The 22,205-nt window shown below is 44.1% G+C and overlaps 1 protein-coding gene across 1 annotated transcript; it reads right to left on the bottom strand.

The window, feature by feature from the left end:
- Positions 1-757: 757 nt before the first annotated feature.
- gucy2c (guanylate cyclase 2C) lies at positions 758-16,783 on the bottom strand. The gene is made up of 27 exons (XM_036552814.1): positions 16,582-16,783; positions 15,585-15,697; positions 14,677-14,744; positions 14,112-14,330; positions 13,655-13,773; positions 12,863-12,962; positions 12,350-12,458; positions 11,859-12,006; positions 11,274-11,359; positions 10,841-10,958; positions 10,191-10,272; positions 9,603-9,705; positions 8,482-8,544; positions 8,288-8,359; positions 6,933-7,037; positions 6,655-6,741; positions 6,193-6,325; positions 5,534-5,671; positions 5,098-5,186; positions 4,605-4,696; positions 3,891-4,049; positions 3,594-3,786; positions 2,693-2,867; positions 2,096-2,194; positions 1,877-1,971; positions 1,613-1,689; positions 758-1,074 (listed from the first exon to the last, which is right to left on the bottom strand). The coding sequence occupies exons 1-27, from the start codon at positions 16,781-16,783 to the stop codon at positions 876-878; spliced, it is 3,243 nt and encodes a 1,080-aa protein (XP_036408707.1). The 3' UTR covers positions 758-875.
- Positions 16,784-22,205: the final 5,422 nt, after the last annotated feature.

Here is a 22,205-nt window from a genome sequence, read left to right as displayed (position 1 = left end):
TTATACAAGCACTTGCAAAGGTCACTGCCGGGCAGGTTAACCACACTTTACCAATGACCTGGAGGAAAACAGGCGCTGCAAGACCTGAGCTTTGGGAACACCATCGCTATGGTCTTCAGAGGTTTTCTGGAGGTCCATAAACTTTCGCCCTGCAAATGCCATCTTTACATCTCATCATTTTTTAGCAATACAGTCGAAGTTATGCATTTACAGTTGATTTAAGGAAAGTCATACATAACACATAACTATATTTTATAAAGCGCAAACAATAGTGCAATCCCATGAGTACACAAGTACAAAGGAGTATTTTTTTAAGAAACAATGAAAATGAGAACTTAGATTGGGCCACCTGTCATTCCATCTTTAAGACGAAAACCTCATTCATTATAAAGAATATAGAATGCAAATTAAAGTGACTGTTGAAATGGGGAAAATCTATAGTTTTCAACCAATTCAGGAAATAAAAGTGCTGATGATAATGAAACGGTAATGATATCGGCAATGGAACAAAACATTATTCGGCACAAAATATAATACAAGCAATACAACAATCTTTTTTTGGATACAAATATTGATATATTAACCCAAGGTGCAAGTGTGCACCTATGGATGGACAAGACCACTTGTTTCCACAGGCAGTCATGTTGTGAAAAGAGCAGTGTCATTCATAGAATTGTTTCATTTAGAATGCAGTTACCTATAGGAGGCAGGTTTTAAACTGTAGCATACTGAAAGTACAGTGGAAATTAGGGCCAGTATATTCTATGTACAGCTGATAAATCTGGACAGCTGTATGAGGATGTTTCTGCCAGAGGGCGGAGGGTAATTTGAAGTCTCTCCTGGAGCTCAGTGCTCAGGTAGAATGGAGTGGGTCTCTACATGTAGGTGTTGAGGTTGTCCACCAGGTGCAGGTACTCGGGCTGGTGGTCGCTTTGGTTCTCCTCCTTCTCTCGCTTCCGTTGCCGTGTGGAGAGGGTCTTCCTCTTTTCCAGCCCACCCGCGCCCAGCGAGCGCTTCTCCAGGCAGGAGACGATCATGTCGGCCAGGTCCTGCTGCAGCCGCTGGAAGTTCTCCCTGCGGGGTGCGAGACGGAGAACATCACAGAGGTGGCCGTGGCCAAGGCAAGGCATCTGTGCTGGTATAGGTACACCCCCCCCCCCCCCCCCGGGCCATGGAGCATACCTCCTCATACCTGAGCCTCCTAGTCAAGTCTTTGGAATGGCTACAGTGAGTAATGAACCCAGACTCCCTGCATGGTAAAGCCTGTGAGGATATAACCCATCGATGTATAATGCCTGTATGCCTGTGTAGGCAAAGCTGTCTGTGCCAGGTAAAATTGGCAATAAATGTGCACCCACTGCAAATATGAAGAAAACTCTGGACCCACACCCATCCAGGCGTATGGTAGATGCTCACTCCCCATGAGTACTTAGAATTAACAGAGGGGGCGGGACAGCTGAGTGATGCTTGAGAACTAAGCAGGCATCTCAGAGACACTTGTGTTCAAGTGTAAAAGGCGAGTCTGGGAGCAGCACAGCCAGGTGAGTCCAGGGTATTATGTGCAGTGGTGGTTTGGATTTGTGTGCATGGATGGATGTGCGGTGGAACTCACGCTGTTGGGGGGGTGGGCAGGTTGTAATCCTGCCCTGTGACTCCTGTCAGCCAGTAGGTGGTCAGTGTGCCTTTTCCCTGGAACACACACATGGATTCAGAGGTCAGCAGCCACTGCACATGGTCAGTGGTCACATGTGGTCAGCAGCCACTACGGTCATCGGTCGCACATGGTCAGCTTTCACTACAGGTGGTCAATGGTCACTGCACATAGTCAGTGGTCACCGCACACCATCCGCTGTACTCCCACCTCACGCTGCCTCACCTTGAGGTAAGTCTCCCCTCGCCTCTCGTACTCAAACTTGCAGTCCGTCCTCTGGAGGATGTTGATGGTGGACTGGCTGACGTGGATCCGCAGGGCTGGCGGGGGGACATGAAAGGTGAGTTACTGATGTGTTCAGTCACCACGCATCTCCCTGCAGCTCTCCTCATTGTGCGGAACTGGGTATGGAAGTGTGCGTGTGTGTGTGTGTGTGGTCCTTACGCAGGCCTGTGGACTCCATGCGTGAGGCTGTGTTGACCGTGTCCCCAAACAGGCAGTATCGGGGCATCTTTATGCCCACCACTCCTGCTGCACAGGGCCCTGACCAGGAAACAGAAAAACACAGACCAAATGCAGCTCAAATGTCCCAGCCTCTGAATAGTATTTCAGTAGAGTATAATAAGGCACTCCACAAAAAAACTATAAACAAATTAACAATCAAAATATGAACAAACACATGTCACTGATTAATTTGAATCAAGGCTTAAAAGAGTGCATTCACTCTATGTGACCAATTGGATTTGATTAAAGTACCAGTTAGTCTCTGGCTATTGGCCTTCTGTATACTACAGATCTAAATGTATACGGTGTCCTACAAATGTGAACGAAAGGAAGTTGGATGGAATTGTAAAGGCCTCTTCTCTAACTCTTATTACACAGTAAGTTTAAAAGATGTCACAAATGACTTTATGAAATAAAAAGTTCATAACATCCTGACAGTTGAAAGCAAATGAATGGTTATTCCTTTACAAGGTTTATGTGGCAATAAACAGGTGTCCCTGATCACCGGGACTGCGGGGCGTGGTTGCCCTCGGGTACCTGAGTGCACCCCGATGCGGATCCACAGGGGCAGCCCTGGCAGGTGCCGCAGCTGGAAGGTGCCCACGAAGGCCAGGATGTCCAGCGCCATGCGGGCGATGTCCACCGCGTGCCTGTTCCCGTTCCTCTTCGGCAGCCCCGACGCCACCATGTATGCGTCACCGATGGTCTCCACCTGGGAGAGAGAGGGAGAGAGAGAGGGAGAGGGAGAGGGAGAGGGAGAGGAAGGGAGAGAGAGAGAGGGAAAGAAAGAGAGAGAGAGGAGGGGAGAGGAAGGGGGAGGAAGCGAGAGAGAGGAGGGGAGAAGGAGAGAGAGAGAGAGAGAGAGAGGGAAAGAGAGGAGGGGAGAGGGAGAGAGAGAGAGGGAGAGGGAGAGGAAGAGAGAGAGAGGAGGGGAGAGGGAGAGAGAGAGAGGGAGAGGAAGGGGGAGAGAGAGAGGGAGAGAGAGAGGGAGGGAGAGGAAGGGAGAGAGAGGGGGAAAGAAAGAGAGAGAGAGGAGGGGAGAGGAAGGGAGAGAGAGAGAGAGGGGGAAAGAGTAGGAGGGAGAGGGAGAGGGGTGGAGAGAGAGAAAGGGAGAGGGAGATAGAGTAGGGAAGAGAACGACAGTAATGCAAACACCCAACAGACGTTTCACTTCTGACTCCCACATTTATACCACACCGTGGAAAAGCCTTGGAAACACTACACATTAAGCAAGAGGGAAACGTTGCCATTACACAGGCTGTGTTTCTCTAGAATACATGCAGTATATGTTGGGTCACATACAATCCATATTCTCAAAGTTGGTGAATATCACACCACATCAAGTTTTATATCAGCGTTTACCCACTACAAACAGCATTGCCCTGGTGACGCCCCTCAGGCCAGAATGGACACGGGTAGTGATGCATATCATCTGTACCTTGTAGACGTCGTGGTGGTCAAGGATGCTGTCGAAGTTCTTGTAGATGTCATTGAGCATGTCCACCACCTCCATGGGCGTGCTGTACTGGCAGAGCGTGGTGAAGCCCACAATGTCGCTGAAGTAGACGGTCACCTCGTCGAACAGCTCCGGCTCCACGCGGCCCGTCTCCTTCAGGGACCGTACCACAGGCCTGTTGCGGAGAGGGGGGGCCAGGAAGTTAGGTTTAGAAGTTAGGTAAACCTTAGCACCCGGTTTAGGGGTGTACACGCTGATAACCCCTCACTTTGGACCTACCCCGGCAGCAGCATGAAGTTGAGGCGGTCGGCCCTGTCCCTCTCCGCCTTGTACAGCGCCGTCCGCTCCTCCACCAGGTGCTCCAGGTTGCGGGAGTACATCTGCAGCCGGCGGATCAGGTTGTCCATGTAGCTCTCGTTGGCGTCGTTGTGCAGGGTGCTGGAAGCGCAGCGCAGCGACACGGCCGTCAGTGGCACGGCGCACGATTGGCTTCGGCTATCATTTCTGCCACCATCAACACCCCCCTCTTTGTAAAGGAGCAGTGCATAGCTGTCTTATGCAGCAGCTAGGCATGATGCACGGGGCAGGGAAACACAGGGCTAAAAATAGGCATCGATGCAAAGCGTTTGGGTGCAGAGACTTTCCTTGCAGAGTCTCTGCAGTAGTGCGGTGACACGCACAGTGACGTGATGAGTCTTTTGAGATCACACTCGGTAACGTGCCTGTTCCTCATTTTGGAGAAACACTTCGGTAAAGACTTCAGTTAGGATACAGATACATACTGATGTATACTTCCACAAGGGAGTAAAACTGAGTACCTGGGGCTTTGACTCTTTGGCTCATTCACAATTGAGCACAGTGCAGCCTAGCACAGCATACGCTGAAAAGAGGATCTGTGCAAGTGTGGACAAGTGTGAACGCCCATGCGACAGCAGAGCATAGACTGAGACCTAGCCGCTCCTTTACACAAGGGTCTGCAGGCATTTGCTCTACCTGACGATCTTGCCCAGGGAGCTCTCAATCTTCTTAAAATCCGGTCTCTTCTCTGGATCCTCATCCCAGCAGCTCCTAATCAGCATACACAGCTGACACACATGGAACACACAGGGGTATGGTTACTCGCAGTGTATACACCCATACACACACAAGGACATGGTTACATGCAGTGTATACATACACACAGAGACATGGATACACAGTGTATACATACATACACACACACACACACAGAGGGACACAGCTATATGCAGGGTACACACACACATACTCAGGGACATGCCAAGGACAGGTTTAAATACACTGGGCATATAGATACATAAACACAGCAAGACATATTTAGATACATATTTATGAGACAGTCATAATTTGGTTTTGACTGACCAGCGTTTTGAAATCATTTGGTGATAATATAGCATGTCATGACAAACCGTAAAAAACGAATCTTATCAGTTTTACTGCACGGAGAGGTTGGGATGGACATTCATACTTCCTGCTCTCTCTCCAACGCTGCCTCCATGTTAAGATCCGGCCTGAAGAAGGTCATGGAGTCAGGGAACTGCACCCGGTACAGCTTCTCTGGAGAGAAAGTGAGGGGGGAGAGCTTAAATTAGACACATCAGGAACCTTTGAAATTAAAAACAAAATCTAGAAACATGTTGGATAACAAAGTATGAACACCATAATGTTAAATTAAGATAGACGCGCACACACCCACACACACGTACATGCAGGTACATGCATACATGGCCACTCCAGCAGGATCCAAGCAGTGTCTTCTTGAGAACATATTCCCAGAGTGACCACCAGGGGGCTCTGTTAGACTGTCAGTCCAAAGCTGAAGGCAGCCAGTGTAGCAACCTATTGCTGTGGACAGATTGAGGCTGATCCTGTATCAATTCTTCCGGGCCTCAGGTGGTGCTCACCTGCTTGACTGGAACACTCCTTGGTGTAGTAGGTGCACCTCCTCAGCAGGATCTCCTGGGCGATGATGGCAAAGCTGTACACGTCCCCCTTTTGGGAGATGCCCCCCTTGCGCAGGTGCTCCGGCGCTGTCCACAGCTCTGAGAGAGGGTCGGAACAAAGAGCAGCAGGGGAGGGGAGACAGAGGCGGAGTGAAGTGGAAAGAAAGAGCGGGAAAAAGAGCGTGAGGGATAGAGGGATGCAGGGATGGAGGGACAGAGGGATGAAGGCAGAGAGACAGAGGAATGGGAGGGCAGGGAATGAGATGGAGAAAGGGGGAAGGAAGGTAAGGGAAGGAGGGATGGGGACAGCAAGAAAGCGGTGTGACTGGAAGACTAGAATTTAGTAGGATTGGCTTTGGAGGGAAGCATATCGTCTGAGCATAGATTCTTTAAAGTATGTTCCTTTTAATAATCTCCCTTGATATCACTGCAAGACATTAGACTGGGAGGTAACAAAAATAAGAGAAAAATTAAAAATCTGATAATAATCGCATCCCAGTTTTTACAGCTGTTTTTGGACTGGAATTACTGGTGAGTTGTAACCTCACAGTGAGGGTGTGGTACTGGCCTACACAGCCTTAGGTGGAGCGGTGGGGGGGTGTGGGTGTGGAGCTTCTCACCTTTGCCAGGGTAGAGAATGCTGTTGCAGCCGAAATCGGTGATCTTGACCACCATGCGGTTGTCCACCACGCAGTTAGTGGACTTGAGGCGACCATGAACTTCGATGTTGCTGGAGTGGAGGTAGGACATACCCTGAAGGAGCCAGAGGGGTCAAAACACACACCCGCATGCCGTCAGCTTCTTCCATAAGATTTTACTTGACTTTCATGATTCAGCTATTAAAGTGTTTTATTGAGCAGGGAATTAAAACTGAAGAATTTTCCATGTATAGCTTTCTAAGTTTTTATGAAGTTCCTTTGCTATATAATTTTTTTTTACAATACCTCTACAGATGTTCCCTTTAATCTCTTTCTCTCTAACACACACACACACACACACACACACACACACACACACACACACACACACACACACACACACACACACACATACACACACACACATACACACACACACAGTACCTTGGCAATGTCAGACATGACAGAGATTTTGAACTCCAGGTCCATGAAGGTCTCCTCTGGATACGATATCTTGTCATTCAGCACATACTGCAGAGAGATTAGAAACAAACAAGCTCCAAGTTTTTGTGTCTGTGCATCTCAAAGTTCAGCTCCGGGATTCCTGAGTACAACAACAGGTCTATAAATTTTATATGTTTATTGTTTGATGGTAGTTACTTGAGTCTGAATGAAAGGCAGTAAACAGAACTTGACCACAGCCTGTGCTGTACTCATCTTACCCGAAGAGATCCTCTCTCGCAGAACTCAAACACTCCAAACACACCGTGCTCGAACTTCACCGTGCCGTAGAACTTGGTCAGGTTGTAGTAATCGATTCGCAGGAGCTGATCAAGAGAGTCGTACGAGAGGCATGAGAGGCGGGGAGAAACAGACAAGATCTAGAGAGACTTTTCACAGAGAGAGATTCAAAGGGAAAAAAGAAAAATGATGAAAACACCTAGGAGGAGATGACTATCAGAGATAGGCTAAAAGGATTGCTTGTACTGTTATATACAAATATTATCCTTTAATGATACACTCTTTACATGAATGCTAAAGTCACAGCTCTGACCACACTCTTTTTTGTGATCATATCAATAAGGTATTTGAAACTGAATTTAAAGGAGGGACAATCAAAGACAGATGAAGAGAGAGAATGAAAGAGACAGACTAAACCAGACAGATACAAAGAAAGAATAAAGGGGCAAGGGGGTGAACCCCAGTGAGGTTAAATAACTTGATCCAGTTCATAGAGGGCTTTGAGGAATACCCTCCACTAACCTCATACCTTCCTGTCATTTATTGGTACACATACTCTCTCGGGTGGTAACACCCCTGTGCTATATTGCCCCCACCTCTCATAAACTCCTGATGGCAATACGCACACGTCACAGCCACCATATCTCTGATGGACTGTGAGATAGTGACAGTATCAGATACAGAGGCTCATAAAAGCCGATTTCTGTCTGACAGATCGGTAACCAGGATCTGCAAACACGTCAACAACCCCAGCTTAAATATAAAAACAAAGCCATGTGTGGAGACTCAGCCAGTCTGACAGTAAATGGGTTTGTATGATACTGTATTTGTGATGCCCAGGCACCAACGGGAACAGTGTGCTGCAGTTGGCAAGGAGCAGGGTTCATAACTACAACGTTGCTCTTTTGATTCATTATCTTTACCCCTGGGCAACGCACTTACCTCACCATTGCCTTATTAAATATCCAGCTGTATAAATGCATTGTAAAATTGTAACCTATGTAAATTACTCTGGATAAGAGTGTCTGCTACATGACAATAATCTGTATTTATCGTCATCCAGCAATTTATATAGGTTAGTGCTTTACATGTTATTTATTTATACAGCTGGATATTTACTGAGGCAATTCTGGGTTAAGTACCTTGCCCAAGCGTACTGCAGCAGTGTCCCAACAGGGAATCAAACCTGCAACCTTTCGGTTACAAGCCCTGCTCCTTACTAATATGCCACACTGCTACTGCTACTGCTACCGCGGTAATGTGTTTCAGGGTTCAGGGCAATCCCATGAAAGGGATGAGAATGCGTGATTAGAATGCATGTCGCTCGGGTCTGTACCGCGTTGAGTTCGATCCTCTGGTTCTCGTTGAAGTAGCCCTCCGTGTGCTTCAGCTCCTTGAGGATCACGATCTGAAACGAGAGGTGCAGTTACAGCTCTGCTCTGTCACACCCCCCCAGGTCAACAGCAGGGACACACCCGCCAGCGCAGACCGGCACAACGAGGGGTCACGGGGGGGGGGTGAGAAACGCACCTTTTTATCATAGCGCCCCCGATGGATTCGGTCCGTACTGTCCTTCCTGTGGTCCTCGTCAATCTGACAAACAGACAGAGAAAGAGAGGGTAAAACAAGAGCGCTGGGGCAAACAGCACTCTGACAGAACTGCAGAGACTAAAACAGCCAACAGGGGGCGAATTATCTCCATCCCAACACATCTCCCACCCACTTATAAACCTCTAGAATCATACTGGGGGTTTACATCAGAGCTGTAATTGAAGTAATGTTTCTAATCACCATTTATCTCAAAATAGAATACGTACAGCAGCACCCCCAAATCATTTAGGAGGAACTTAATTCATAATGCCACCTATACAAAACTGCTAAGCTCCGCCTCATCTTAATGTTCAATGCAGCAGTGGTTTAAAAGCTTCTCCATGCTTTTCTCACTCCTCCTTTAGATTTCTGCAATCCCCGGTGTGGCTGGTGTTCCCACCCCAGCTCTTACCAAGCTTCTGCATGTGCAGAGCTCTCACTCACGCAGGCACACGCCAGCACATTTCTCCAGCACATTCCTCCGGGCCTTTTGAAATGATGCTGGCTGCGGGTCAGATCTGGGGTGTGTTACATAATATTGCTTCAGACCACAAGGCCCTCAGAGGAGCACCCCCCCCCCCCCTCTACACGCCCTCCCTACTCCCTCACATCTGCAGATTCAAGGCTGCGTGAACCACCCAAAACTGGATTCTGTGTCTGTGAGCCACTATCTTTTACAACACTGGCCACTGGATTTTATTCTGTCATTTTTTGTGACTATTTCTCCATGCTTTTACTCTCACACATACTTTGTGTTAATTTTGACTTGTCCTTGTTGTAGCTTGTTCTACTAATATATTGTGATTGATTTAGATCACAAGAAGGAATGCTCATGTTTTTTTTTGGCACCAATCAATGAAGTAGGTTTCACTTGCATCCAGACAACAGTGTATACGAAGAGTGATATAAAAAGCTGCACGTGCGATACTGTGTTGACTGGGGTGAAACTCAGAGGTTTGCAGACAGTCAAGTGAGGAGCTGAAGACAGCCTGAAGGGAGGTCACCCGTTTACCCTGTCTCTGGCACAGAGGCACACCTCCTTCAGGTAAATACGGGCTTACCTTGAGTGACACCAGGCTTCGCTCTCTGTGGTCCAGAGGGGCGACCCGGTCTGGAGGGATGTGGGACCACTTTTTTTGGATCTGCCGTTCTCTCCTGTTTTGCCTGGGGGCCAATTACAGGGGGTTACTCAGTTGGCCAGTTGAAGCTATATTGCCGGTCAGTCAAAACCTATACAAATGACCACCCACCCATATCAGCAAGCAATTTCAAGCAGAGAGATCAAGGATACATTCTATACTGTCAAATAAGAGGTTTGCTTCCTAAGGACATAAACTACCACAGTTCAGATAGAGATAACCTACTGACCTACTGACAGGAGAGTACACCTGGCTGGAATGAAGAAATGTATAGCGCATAAAACAGATGCATTATCTTGCAAAAGGTCAACTAAGACTGCCGCACCCTACTTTTCAGCCTTGTCAGCTGAAATTAAGACGCAAACCTAGTTTTTACACTGGAGTATAAAATACACTGCAGACAGCAGAGGCAAAAACCAAGGGAGTGCTTGTGTGTGTGTTTTTGCGATAGAGAGAGAAAAACATAGGCAACTTTTTAATTTCAAAAAAACAACTATGAACACTCCTTACCTGTAAAATATGAGAGCAATGGCAGTCACCACCACGACAACGACACTCAACACAATGACGATGATGTCAAGGAGTTCCAGGGCTGGAGACACACACACACACACATATGCACACATACCATGGTTAACTGCAACTCCAGTAGGACTTCAGACCCCATCTACTCCAGTAAGGTGACTGACTTCAGCACACATTATTGTAATCACATTACTGTAATCATAGTAACATATGTTTTTTAACAATAATGTGAACGCTGGAAACACTGTCTGACCTGACAGTCTCTTTGTGTGCCAAACATTGCCTTGTTGTAGCAGCAGATGGGTGGATATGGGTGGCTTTATGGGTGGCTGAGTTTGTGAATAATAACAGTTATCCTGATACTACTGATGCTTAGGCAATATTATCATGATTTCTACTATTCATAAGAATATGATTCTGACCTTTCTAAATGTTTTTTTCTCTTTGTTGTTCAGGAAATAGCATGTGTGGATTTTGACATTATCTTGGGTCTTAATGAGCTGTCCTCCCAGTTCAAATTGGCAGTCTCCTTACTGCGGCTTGGATTACAGGGAGCAATGAGGAGCGCAATGGAGAGACTACATAAGATGGTCCTGGATTGGACAACACTCCCGCCCTCTGGGGTCTCCGCCCACCTGTATTGCACTTCGGCTCATCGTTTGGGAGACGGGATTTGCTCCAGAACAGGGATGGGTTTGTGTGGTTGACCCTGGTCTGGTTTTTGGATGTGTCGAACTCAAACAGAGTTTTATACTAGAAGAGAGGAAAAACACCACTCAGACCACGACTCGGTTTTGAGGAGAGGCTAGGCTAACTAACACAGCGAAACAATATTGGTCATGGGGATGCTGAGTTTTAAGAGCCAATATTTATAGCCAAAACCAGCTAAATATAAGTGTAGACAGAACTGACAGATGCTCATACACTTAAAAAGGATGCAGGGAGAAGGACTTACTCACACAGTAATAGCATTATTGTGTCACAGTAATATCACAACAGTCAAAATGAAGATACAACAGACACATAAATGACCATCAACAGTGATGATGGCAGACAGGGGCAGCTCACCTGGTGGTCAACAGTGGACCTGTACATCACTGAAAAATTCACATCTCTGTCCCCAAAGGCATCCAGCTGATAGCGTCCACCCATACCTGTGTAAATATACACAAATGAATCCACTCATGGCAGCTCCTGCTCTAGTGAAGCTGTGAGCTCTAGTGTTCTAATGGAGCTGTGCTCTCTGGTGTTCTAACGACGCTCTGTTCTCTCAGGTTATAAGGGAGCTATGGCAATTACTGTATTGGGCTGTGCAATGTAGTATTCTAACAAAGCTTTGCTCTCTCATGTTGTAGGGGCATTGTGCTCTTTGGTGTTCTAATGGAGATGCTCTCTTCAATGTTCTGACCAAGCCATGTCTGTCCCACATACTGTTTCTGTGCTGTTCATTGACAATGAACCCATCAGCTCTGATAGCTGTGGAAGTAGCTTTGGATAAAGACAGGAAGGGGTTCAGATGAACCCTGCCAATTCAATCTCAGAACTCCTTTCTCATCAAGCCTTTTCCACCAGCATCAACGCCAATGTTGTGCAACCACTGTCCAACTTCACAGCGAGTGTGAGGCCATGGGGTACGATCACTGCAAGCTGTACCACTGAAGGTGACGTTCCGGAATGGGTTAATTTTCAAGATTTCCGCCATCTCGCTGCCTTCACCACGGCGTAGGGTCTCTCTCAGCACATGACCAAACAGCAGCACCCCGTCATGATACCCAGCCACATAGTCATTAATCTCCCGCAACTGGAGACAGAGGGGCACAGAGGAGACACAGGCAGGCTGTCAGTCAGGCCTCCAGAGGGGTCTACAGCCCTACCGGTGGCCCAATACAGAGCCAGCTGTAACATTCTGAGGCACAGTCAGGACTCTGAGAAGGGGAAAGTTGGAGACTGAAGTAAAGAGTTCAAATTGATTCATTTAAACATTAATATTATCATCATTATTGCTGATTTTATTGGTATTATTTTCTTGCTCCACATACACAAGCACCACCACTTCCTGTGTCAGGAAAGAGGAAGAGGAGCATGGATAGGGATATGGGAAGAAATGGAGGCGTGAGCAGAGAGTGGCGTGAGCGACGTCTCACCGTGGCATTCTCCGCCCAGCCATCTGTGTAATTCCTGATGTCAGGCAAGGTGACAACCAGCACATTCTCCATGGCTTTGATCGCTGGTTCACCACTATGATAGTCATGGCTGACGGAGAGGAAAGCACAAGTAAGACCAGAGGTGCTGCTAGTGATTTAATCGCAAAGAATGCGAAGAAAGTTGGTCATGTTCTGGTGTGCACTACCAGATTAACTTAATTATTTTATTATTATGATTATACTTAATTAAATTAATGGAACTCTGCAGAATGGTGCCATCATGGTGATCAGTTGTAAAAAAATTTTGTTTTTGCAGTCACCGGTACAGTCAGCTAAAATATCCAAAACTGCCCGTAGAAGGCTGTTGTGATCAGAGGTGGCCCAGGCCAGAGGTACGGTAATCGAACTGTCAAAATAACACCGGGTGAAAACCCTACAAAGGTTCCACTCTGCAGTGCTGACACCAAAAGGACTGTAAAGTAAGGAAGAGTAAAGTAACACAAAAGCACTGACTTGTAAAGGTCGATCAAAACGAACACAATTTCAGGGTCTAGAGGAGGAAGTCCATTTGTCAGATTGGCGATGTAAGCAGGAGTCGCACAGAGAATGAACACTGCAAAAAGAGACAAAAATCCTTTATGCGTGTGTGTTTGTTTGTGTGTGTGTTAGAAAATGCCTTGTTTGTTATTACGTGAATAACAAAGTGCATATACTCATTTAATATGAGCATATTTATAGGGGAATGCAGATCTAATAATTGTTAACTCCTCTGTTAACAACACAGCATTGCATAGTATGTGTCTGTTCTTATGTAGTCCTTGACCCCTCATTTGAGGGGAACCACACTAAGAAATGGTCCATTGATATTAACTGTTGTCTGCTCTCTGACTTCACCCATAAAAATATACATTTTCTGCCATTTTACTCTCTATTGTCAAAATATTATAAGTAGCAAGAAGTGTCATGTTCTGTTCTTTTTCCAAGCTTTTATTTTTATTAATTATCGATGCTATGAAACATGGAAACAAGCCTTTTTGGCCTGAAATATTCACAGCGAATGAAATATTCACATTTCATTCGCTCTCTTTCCCAAGCAAGAAGAGAGGCCGTTCATTCATTCATTCATTTCAGTGATTATGAGCTGAGTGGCCATTGAACTAATGTAAATTAGCTCAAATTACTTTGAGCACAAGGCATTTACTTGTGAACGAGGCGACAAAATCCGTAAATGAACTAGGCGCAGTTCTAACTGCTCCTAAGAAACTGAAGGAGGGCTGAAGAGAGGAGGAGACGGGCGTTACGCACAGTTGCTTTTCCTGCTTTTGCACGTTAAGAATGAGAGCAGCTCCTCCTCTCCACGAAGCACTGTCCGGTTTACCGTGCCTGGGAAGACAGCCGACGCCGCCTCGAGAGAGTTGATATACCTGGGAAAGCAGCAGAGAACAGACGAAGTGATGTCAGCTCACACAGGGCAACCAACACTGTGACGCTCCAGCAGAGGACACTGTATAACCTTCAGCGAATAACCAGGCATGCTGCCCACGAGCAAACTGTTTTATACAGTTATACATCAAGCATTATATTCATATGGAGGTTTATATACCACCCTACAGCCAATCCTCTCTGTCATAAAATCATTTTTTAGCTTCAAAGAGAGATTAAACAGACCAGAGATCATATCATCAATGACATTTCTGATGTCGCTGCAGCACAAGGCAAATCAAATTTGTTGCCAATGCCTTTCTGCAATGCATGTTCTCACCAGAAGCAGTCTTCTGTGTTCTCCGGTTTCTTGTAGACGTACGCAGACTGCCAGTGTGGCTTGAGTCCATCATACTCGAATTCCCAGAAATAAGCAAAGAAGTCCGAGACCTTGCGAGCAGGGGGTAGCAGGCGGGTGAGGTTGGCCTTGTAGTCACATGACAGCCCAAAGCTGCCAGCTGAGATAATGGGTATGCTCAGAGTCAGCCCGATGTCCCAGCTGTAGACACACGGTCAGGGGGTTATAGACTGGTTATATGGTTATACAAAGTCTGAATTTTCAATGCTTGTAGGTAAACAACATTGCGACTGATACTGTGTGTCAATTAATGATACTCATCATAGCAAAGGATATCTGCACACTACAACAAAAAGGAGATGTGACACAACAGTGGAGGCAACACAGAGGAGAGAACTGGAGAAAAGAGAGAGAGAGAGACAGAGAGAGAGAGAGCGAGAGACATACAAGAAAAAAAAAGAGAAAGTGAGTGAGACACAGGGAAAAGCCAGAGAAAGAGAGAGAGACACACACAGGAGAGAGAATGTGAAGATATCACTCTACTCACTCTACCAGCTGGAAGGTGGCATAAGTACACGAGGGTCCCAGCATGGCACACCCCACCTCATTCCTGTCCTGAGACACAGATTGAAAAGAGGCTGGAGAATGTTGCAGAGACACTACATACAATACACTACATTATTGTCATTTGGCAGATACTCTTACACTCTTAGTGACTTACACAGACTACAATTTTTACAGGTTATCCATTTACACAGCTAATTATTTACTGAGGCAATTAAAATATTTTGGTTACAAGCTCTGCTCATTACTACTATACTACACTACCAGAGGCAGAGGGACATTCATATATTATATAATCTTTGACATTAAACAAATATTCCTGTATGTTCTTCATTCCTGATTGACATCACCAATGCTTAGTCCCTGTTCCTGATCCAATCGGCACACCCCAAGGCTCTCAGTCCCAGTAAAGACTAACAGTAAAGTTAGCTTGCCCAGTAGAGGCATGTACTCTGTACTGACCCAGAGTACTCAGGGTCACGAAAACTGCCCTTTTTCCCCCCGTGTGACCGCCTTCTGATTAGTTTGCACTTGGTTATGTGACAGTGAAGTGCGGATACTGCAAGTGGAGCTACTCCTGTGTGCGCACCAGTCAAATGACTTTGCAAGTCTATGCAGTCAATAGAAAATTGGGGAGGTGAAGACAGAACCACCTAGTTTGAGGTCAAAGATGCTAGTTTCTTTGTAGCACCGTACCTGTGCTGTGTTTGTGAATTTGTTAACTTGTGAGTATGTGTGTGTGTGTGACTGTGTGTGTGAGTGTGTGTGTGTGTGTGTGTGTGACTGTGTGTGTGTGTCTGAGTGTGTGTGTGAGTGGGTGTGTGTGTGCTGGGGGGGGGGGGGGGGGGGGCATGACAGAGGATGATGGGTAGAGATCGTAGCTGTACTCACATGAAGGTCCTTCAATATCTGAACCCCCTCACATGTGCTGCTCCCACAGCCCTTGCGCCGGTACAGAGAGGTGTTGAAGCCGCTGTAGCTGGCCGTCAATGTGAAGTTCACACCTTAACACATATTAGTCATCGGGGCACAAACAGTTGGAGCAGTTACTTAGTCAGCCATCTTGCAAGTTATATTAGGTTGGAACATCAATTTTTGTTATAAATTGTTCATTACATCAGTGCATATCACTTGTTGATAGTAATTTCTCGTGAATCAAACAGTACAGTCATAATTTTAATAACCAAAACAAATGGAGTAATTAAACTATAAAAACAATTTTGCTGTCGGCTTCCTGGTTTTCTCTACCACAGACAAATTCTCCTTTTACCAGTTGTTCATCTAACAAAACAGGGTTTTTTTTCTGCGTGTGTTGTTTTACAAACACAACGAAGTGATATTTTTGTTTCATATCTAACATCACAGCATAAATTCCACAGAAAAAGTATGTATGTTTTAATCCCTTTCCCATTTCAGAACTGAGAATCCGAGAGGGTTCCTGAATATGTCAGTTTGGAGAACATGAACATTTTGGGAATACTTATATTTCGATATCTGTAGTGGTGCTGAAGTTGGCCAAAAAAAATAAATAAATAACAAATGAAAATTCGCTTGACCCACTGTCTAGCACCTGCGTTACGGACTTTTTTCATTAGAAACAAATGAGGTGCTACGTATGATGGTAAAGCTGCAGCTGGTCAAGGTCGTCGTGCCATTTTAAGTTGATAATTACCAGGTCAAGACTCCAAGGAGAAGTATATCATAAAATTAAATAAATAAGTAACGGATGTTTGTGCTCAGAATGTCCCTCGAAATCAAATAACATTGCAAATCTTGCACTATTTGCTTGAAATTTGCTACAGTGGCAGTTACTGCTTGATGTCAATTTCTTCAGACAGGGAGCTACTTTTGATGAGAAAGGGTGTTTGATGAAAATGACGGTTGTTACCTGCTGCAATGTTGAGTCCAGCATCTGTTTTAATTGCTTTTTCCACTGCCTTCCTCACATATGCGAGACGCCACAGTGAAACATCGTCCTCCAGCAGCACCACGTTCAGAGTATATTTCGATTTCAGGCACTGGTTCGCCAACAGACCCTGGATCGCAACTGCGAGAACAGAACCGACGCACAACCAACGGCCGCCTAACATTTTTTAATCCTTAATTTGTAGTGTACATCAAGACAAGATATCACGTTGATGGCAGTGTCAGTGTAAATTTAAGACCAATGATAACAGCGAATCACACTCGCATCAAAGCGATTCAAGAGAAAACACAGATATTCGTATGAATTTACAATATGTGTAGCGTTGAAAATGATTTGACCTCCCTGAGCCAATGTCGGCTTAAACCGTGGCTGCAATTTGTGCCGTCAAAATTAAATTAAAATAAATTTTAAAAATGTATACATATCACATCCCAAAGACCTTCCAGGACTTTTTTTTCTTGAATTCAATCCTCACATCTGCAGTTTATTTCCTTTCTTCAGGTGACGGAAATGTTGTACTCCAAAACAAAAGGGTAAAATCCGTTTTAAAAAATCTCCGAAATGCACACACAAGATGACAAATCCAGACGTAGAGAACGCTTACATTCGGGCAAAAACTATTATTATGAAGTTCAGTTGAACCAAAACAAGCAGATTAATTGTCAGCATACTTCATTCACAGACGTGCTCTGATGCTAGTCGGTTTGTTCCCATTTCTTTCCCTATGGCGTGTTAATGAACAACTAGGACTGAGAAGGACTAGGAGGAGGGAGGGAATGACTTAATACATTCTAATATATCCTTTTTTTAATTAACTTTCTGTATATCGACAAATACGTGGACACCGCCAGCATTCCTACAGTCGATTTTCAAACTAAATAATAAATGTTGTTGTAAAACTACCAAACTCACTGAGCATGGGAATGAATTTCTCTCTCTCTCTCTCGCCGTGTGTGTGTGTGTGAATTTGTGAATAAAAACAACTGAATATGTCAGTGAGTCAAAGAGACACTGTTACAAAATCACACACCACTCTGCCATTGACTGACAATCCTGGACCTGTAGAGCCCTAGGTCTTAAAACTCCATCTTATCTTCCTGCATCATGCAACAGATACAGCACAACGTATTCACTCTAATGGTTAAAATATTTTTTTACACTGGAGGTGTACAAGCAGCTACTGATTATTACACGTCTGTTGTTTATGGATGTTTGACACTAGGGGGTCTTTTAGGGGCTTACATCACCTGACTGTTCCAGTACAGCCTACACCATTGTATAATCAAAATTCTGTACCACGTAACTCAAATGGTTATTTCATGTGACTTTTTAAGGGTAATCACTTACCTGCAATATGGATGCCTTTTGGCAGCCAGATGTTACAGAGTTATGTGGTATCCCTATTTTGAATCTTGTCTACATGAATATGATACCCTACTCATATATTGCATGACCCATGAGGAGGGCCTGTGTAGAGCTGCTCAGAGAATCTGACCATGTGGAAACAGTGTTGAAGGGTTGTGTGGGCCGTGTATTGCCAGAGCCATTTGGGGAATAGCCAGGGGAAATGCTTTTTTTGTTGTATTTTGTTGTTTTTTGTTGTATTGTGAAAAACACAACTTACTACTTGTTTTAGTAGTATTGGTTTTTTGTTTTGAATTGTACATTGTGTGTTTGTCGAGTTTTGTGTGGGATTCAGGGATCTGCACTTGAACTGAAATAAATAGTGTTTTTTAAGGATGGATTAAATGGGTAGCACAGAGGATTTCATACATGTAAATGCTAGTGGAGCATGGGAATTTCTGACTGTAATCTGACTTTTCTGTTAGAGACAGACAGATCTGGAATGACGGACAACTACATAGGTGTGCGCCATGTGAAGAGACTACGAAATCATAAGAGAGAAAAATGGGGGAAGTGCAGTAACAGGGAAAAAAGGGCAGAAAATCCCGGCATCACAGTCATTGATCACCAACAGACTGAACACTGACAGGTCGAGGCCGGATAGAGAATGTTCCAGAAACACTGTGGACGGGAGAGGCTAGAGAGGAGGAGCAAGAGCAATGGGGAATCGGGAAAGAATCAAAGGTTGCAGTGGCTGTAAATCAGAATGCCCGTGAGCTGGTGCTAAATTATCTGTTGTAAAAAGCAATCAGTGCATTAAGCACCTTTCCATATACTGTAACACTGCTTACCAGGGACAATTGTGCCCTGAGGAGAGGGATTTTTCAGGGATTTGATGACCGACTCACTGAATGTCCCCTGGCTTTGTCTATTCCTCTCACTTTATTTTTTCATTTTGAACTCTGACCTTTTTCCATTGCTTTCCTCATCACCTGTTTACCTCTCTGCCCTTACCCACCTTGTTTTCCACCATACCTCTCCTTGCTTCTTTTTGCTTTTTCTCAGACCGTTTTTTCAACATATACGCATACACAAACCATTTTGTTACCTCCTCTTCTCATTTTTCATGCACAAATGCTAAATAATAAGCATGTTATTCAACTTGCAACATAAAAATGCCCTGTAAAAATCTGCAGTTACTCTAGATAAGAGAGGCTCATAATAAATAATCTTATTAAATATAGTATTACTGTAATGCACCCACACCCAAGTACACACACACACGCATACACAGAGCACAGAGCACCGTTTTTGATGCAACATATATTGTACTTGACTTTATAAGCACATTCACGTGTGGCGGCAGTGTAGCATAGTGTAGCCAGCTGTGTTTCCCAGGCGTCCGAGCCCCCAATGCCTAGGCCACAACAGTTCATCCAAAGTGTGTTAATTACCACACATAGTGATGTGTTTTTGAACGAGCAGCAGATGGTACCTGGGAATCAGAGATCCAGGCAATAAATTCAGTGTGTTTTGTGACTCCAATAAATATGCCATGGTGGCAGACTCTGTACAAACAATGTGTGGGCTCACCCTGGCAGATTCAAAGCTTTTTATGTGCATAAGGACAGTCCCCAAATACCCGAGTTTAATAGAGGTAGGTCATAAAGTATAGAAAGGCAGATCTTGGATAAGTTATCATATTTTCCTGTTGCTCTACACCACTCACATATGCTGCAAATGGTAGGTTTAATGTGACAATACATCTGCAAACAATGCTGCAAGCTCTTACAAAGAGGCTTTTTAGGATTCACAGGTTTTAAGAATACATGCACATACATACGTGCATGTAAACACACACATACTCACGGACATACACGTATGCATTCTTATAGACATGTACATGCTCACACACACATACACTATGCTAGCACAGATATTGTCATACATGCATACATACTTAAGCAGACATACGCATACACACACGTACATGCACACACACGTCCACACATACACAAAAACACTGTAAATGTATAAACAAGCACACACATACTCACAAACACGTACACACACACACATTCATACAAATGCAATTCTCTGTTCCCACTTTCTTATCATTAAACTTAGTTCATTAACATTCAGTCTGTCTGTGACATTTGTGCAATGTCTTAATTTTGCTCTAACTGGAGTTTGTTTTCTCACACTCCTGTAGACAATCAATCATGTTATTTGATAAGGTTGCTGCAATAAAATCATGTTGTTTCCTCTTCCTCACATTTCAGTCCGTCCTCTGTTAATTACAATGGCAAAAAAATACTCTGCATGACTTTTTTCCCTGTGTGCAGTATGTGGTACAATTGGTAGAGCAGTAAACCCTGGACTTGAGGGTCAGGTAGGCACACCTGTTTGTACACACCTGCATGTATGTGACTATGCAAGGCCCCTCAGGGAGTAATTACAACAAACTATCACCTAAAATGAATTACAGAAAACTTGTATTAGAAGACAAATGAAATGGAAACAATTAGTGATTTTGTGTACCTGGATAAATAACATTTTCATGCTGAAATAGATGTGTGTAGCTATATACTGTTAAAATGAATTAATTGTATTGTATAATAAGGAAAATATAAATGTAATAACTTTATCAGAAATCAGAAATACTAAAAATCTCTCCACTCAGTCTCTACAGATTTTTATTTATTTATTTATTATTGCTGTTTAAGAAAGACCTCTTATGGATTTTAATTAGTGCTGGGTCCAGAATTTGATTTTCACTTTCTATCAACTTTCTATCAACACCAGCTGACCCAGGATCAACTGCTCCAACCGTCACGCTAACACCAAGTGAATTAAACCTGGCTGATGAGCAGCGCTTGTGGGTAGGATCCACCTTTCAAAAAAAAAAAAAAATCCCCAAAACAATTGATGTTAGACTGCCGTCTGGTGGTGTAATTTACGGTTACGAAATAAGCAAAGTTTCCCTTTCTCCCTTTCCAAGAGATTCCCGGAATGTGTTCCTGAGATCACCGCGAACTCAGCGAATAGTGTGGTCTACGCATAATAAAGTTATGCCCAAAGGGGAATTTGTTCCTGACACACAAAAACACATTTAACGTAATAGAGCAGTAAACAACTTATTGATGTTTTCACAATAATGTGATATAGGTGTTCTTTGGTTAAAGAAATCACTAAGGTTAAAGGTCTTTATAGCAAACATACTTTGATTAATACGTTTAATATTTTTAAAAAATATATTTTTATTTTAAAAAGAATTCATGCTTAAAACACAAACCACAGGAAGCTATTCTAGAGAGAACAAATGCTGGTGCTTTTTAAACGATAAACGAATTTTGTTTGTTAATAAAAGTGACAGCGAAGAAATTTGATGGGTTTCCTTCTAACTAAACCTGTTTATTACATTATTAACAGTATTATATGCATAATATATTCACAGTCTCATTTCATGAGATCTCAGGAATGGTAGGGTGGCATCTGAACGGGCGTTTATTATAACTGTAAGGGGATATCCTGATGGATGAACTGCAAATCAGACTGTGTTAAAACTAAAATGCAAGTCATGGTGAAAGTGTAATAGCGAGAAAAGAAACGTTAAATGGCGCGTTTTTACGAGTTAGCAGTGATCATACAAAACCGTTTCAAATCTTTTCAAAGATGAAGACGCTTATGCATCATGCATTAACGTTTTGAAGTGAGGGCAGAGACGGTTTTAACTCCAGTGGAATGTTAACGCATCCTAATTAATGTATAATAATGGTTGTATTGTAATTGTATTTCGGGGTTAAAAGTACACTTGATGTTGTGTATTTGATAGTTAATGTCAATTTATATTTACTACTTTTCTTACGTCACATTTGGTCGCAGTGTTTATTTGAACTTTATTCCAACGCAAAAAAAAATGTTGAATACAACCACTTCAATCAAAGCGAAGTCCTTTTTTGTCGGTAGCTGTTTAAATGCCTATTGGAACGATCTGCACCACAGCTGATAAAAACTTTCAGTTTCAGGTCATAGCTCTAGTACTCTTTACGTGATGTAGCCGATTCAATGCAGCGTCTGCGCCGACTGATTCGTTTAAAATGATCTAAACAGAAAGTTGACTGATTCAGATCGTGCGTTGATTTAATTTAGATAGTCGGCCTACTAATATGTGTCTTGGATCAGATGATGCGTAGGGCAGACCGGCGTGAATACGGTCTCTGTCCGCTTGTGGGTGAAAG

Source organism: Megalops cyprinoides, chromosome 19, assembly GCF_013368585.1.
Source record: "Megalops cyprinoides isolate fMegCyp1 chromosome 19, fMegCyp1.pri, whole genome shotgun sequence".
Lineage (NCBI taxonomy): Eukaryota > Metazoa > Chordata > Actinopteri > Elopiformes > Megalopidae > Megalops > Megalops cyprinoides.
The sequence above is the reverse complement of the archived record's forward strand: the minus strand, read 5'-3'. Positions and strand labels throughout refer to the sequence as shown.

Excerpts from the sequence above, each read along its gene's own strand:
- gucy2c (XM_036552814.1), bottom strand. The coding sequence starts at position 16,783 with ATGTTAGGCGGCCGTTGGTTGTGCGTCGGTTCTGTTCTCGCAGTTGCG. Across the intron at positions 9,706-10,190 it reads ATTGCTCTCATATTTTACAG|GCAAAACAGGAGAGAACGGC; the intron begins GTAAGGAGTGTT and ends ATTGGCCCCCAG. Across the intron at positions 2,195-2,692 it reads CCGCATCGGGGTGCACTCAG|GGCCCTGTGCAGCAGGAGTG; the intron begins GTACCCGAGGGC and ends TTTCCTGGTCAG.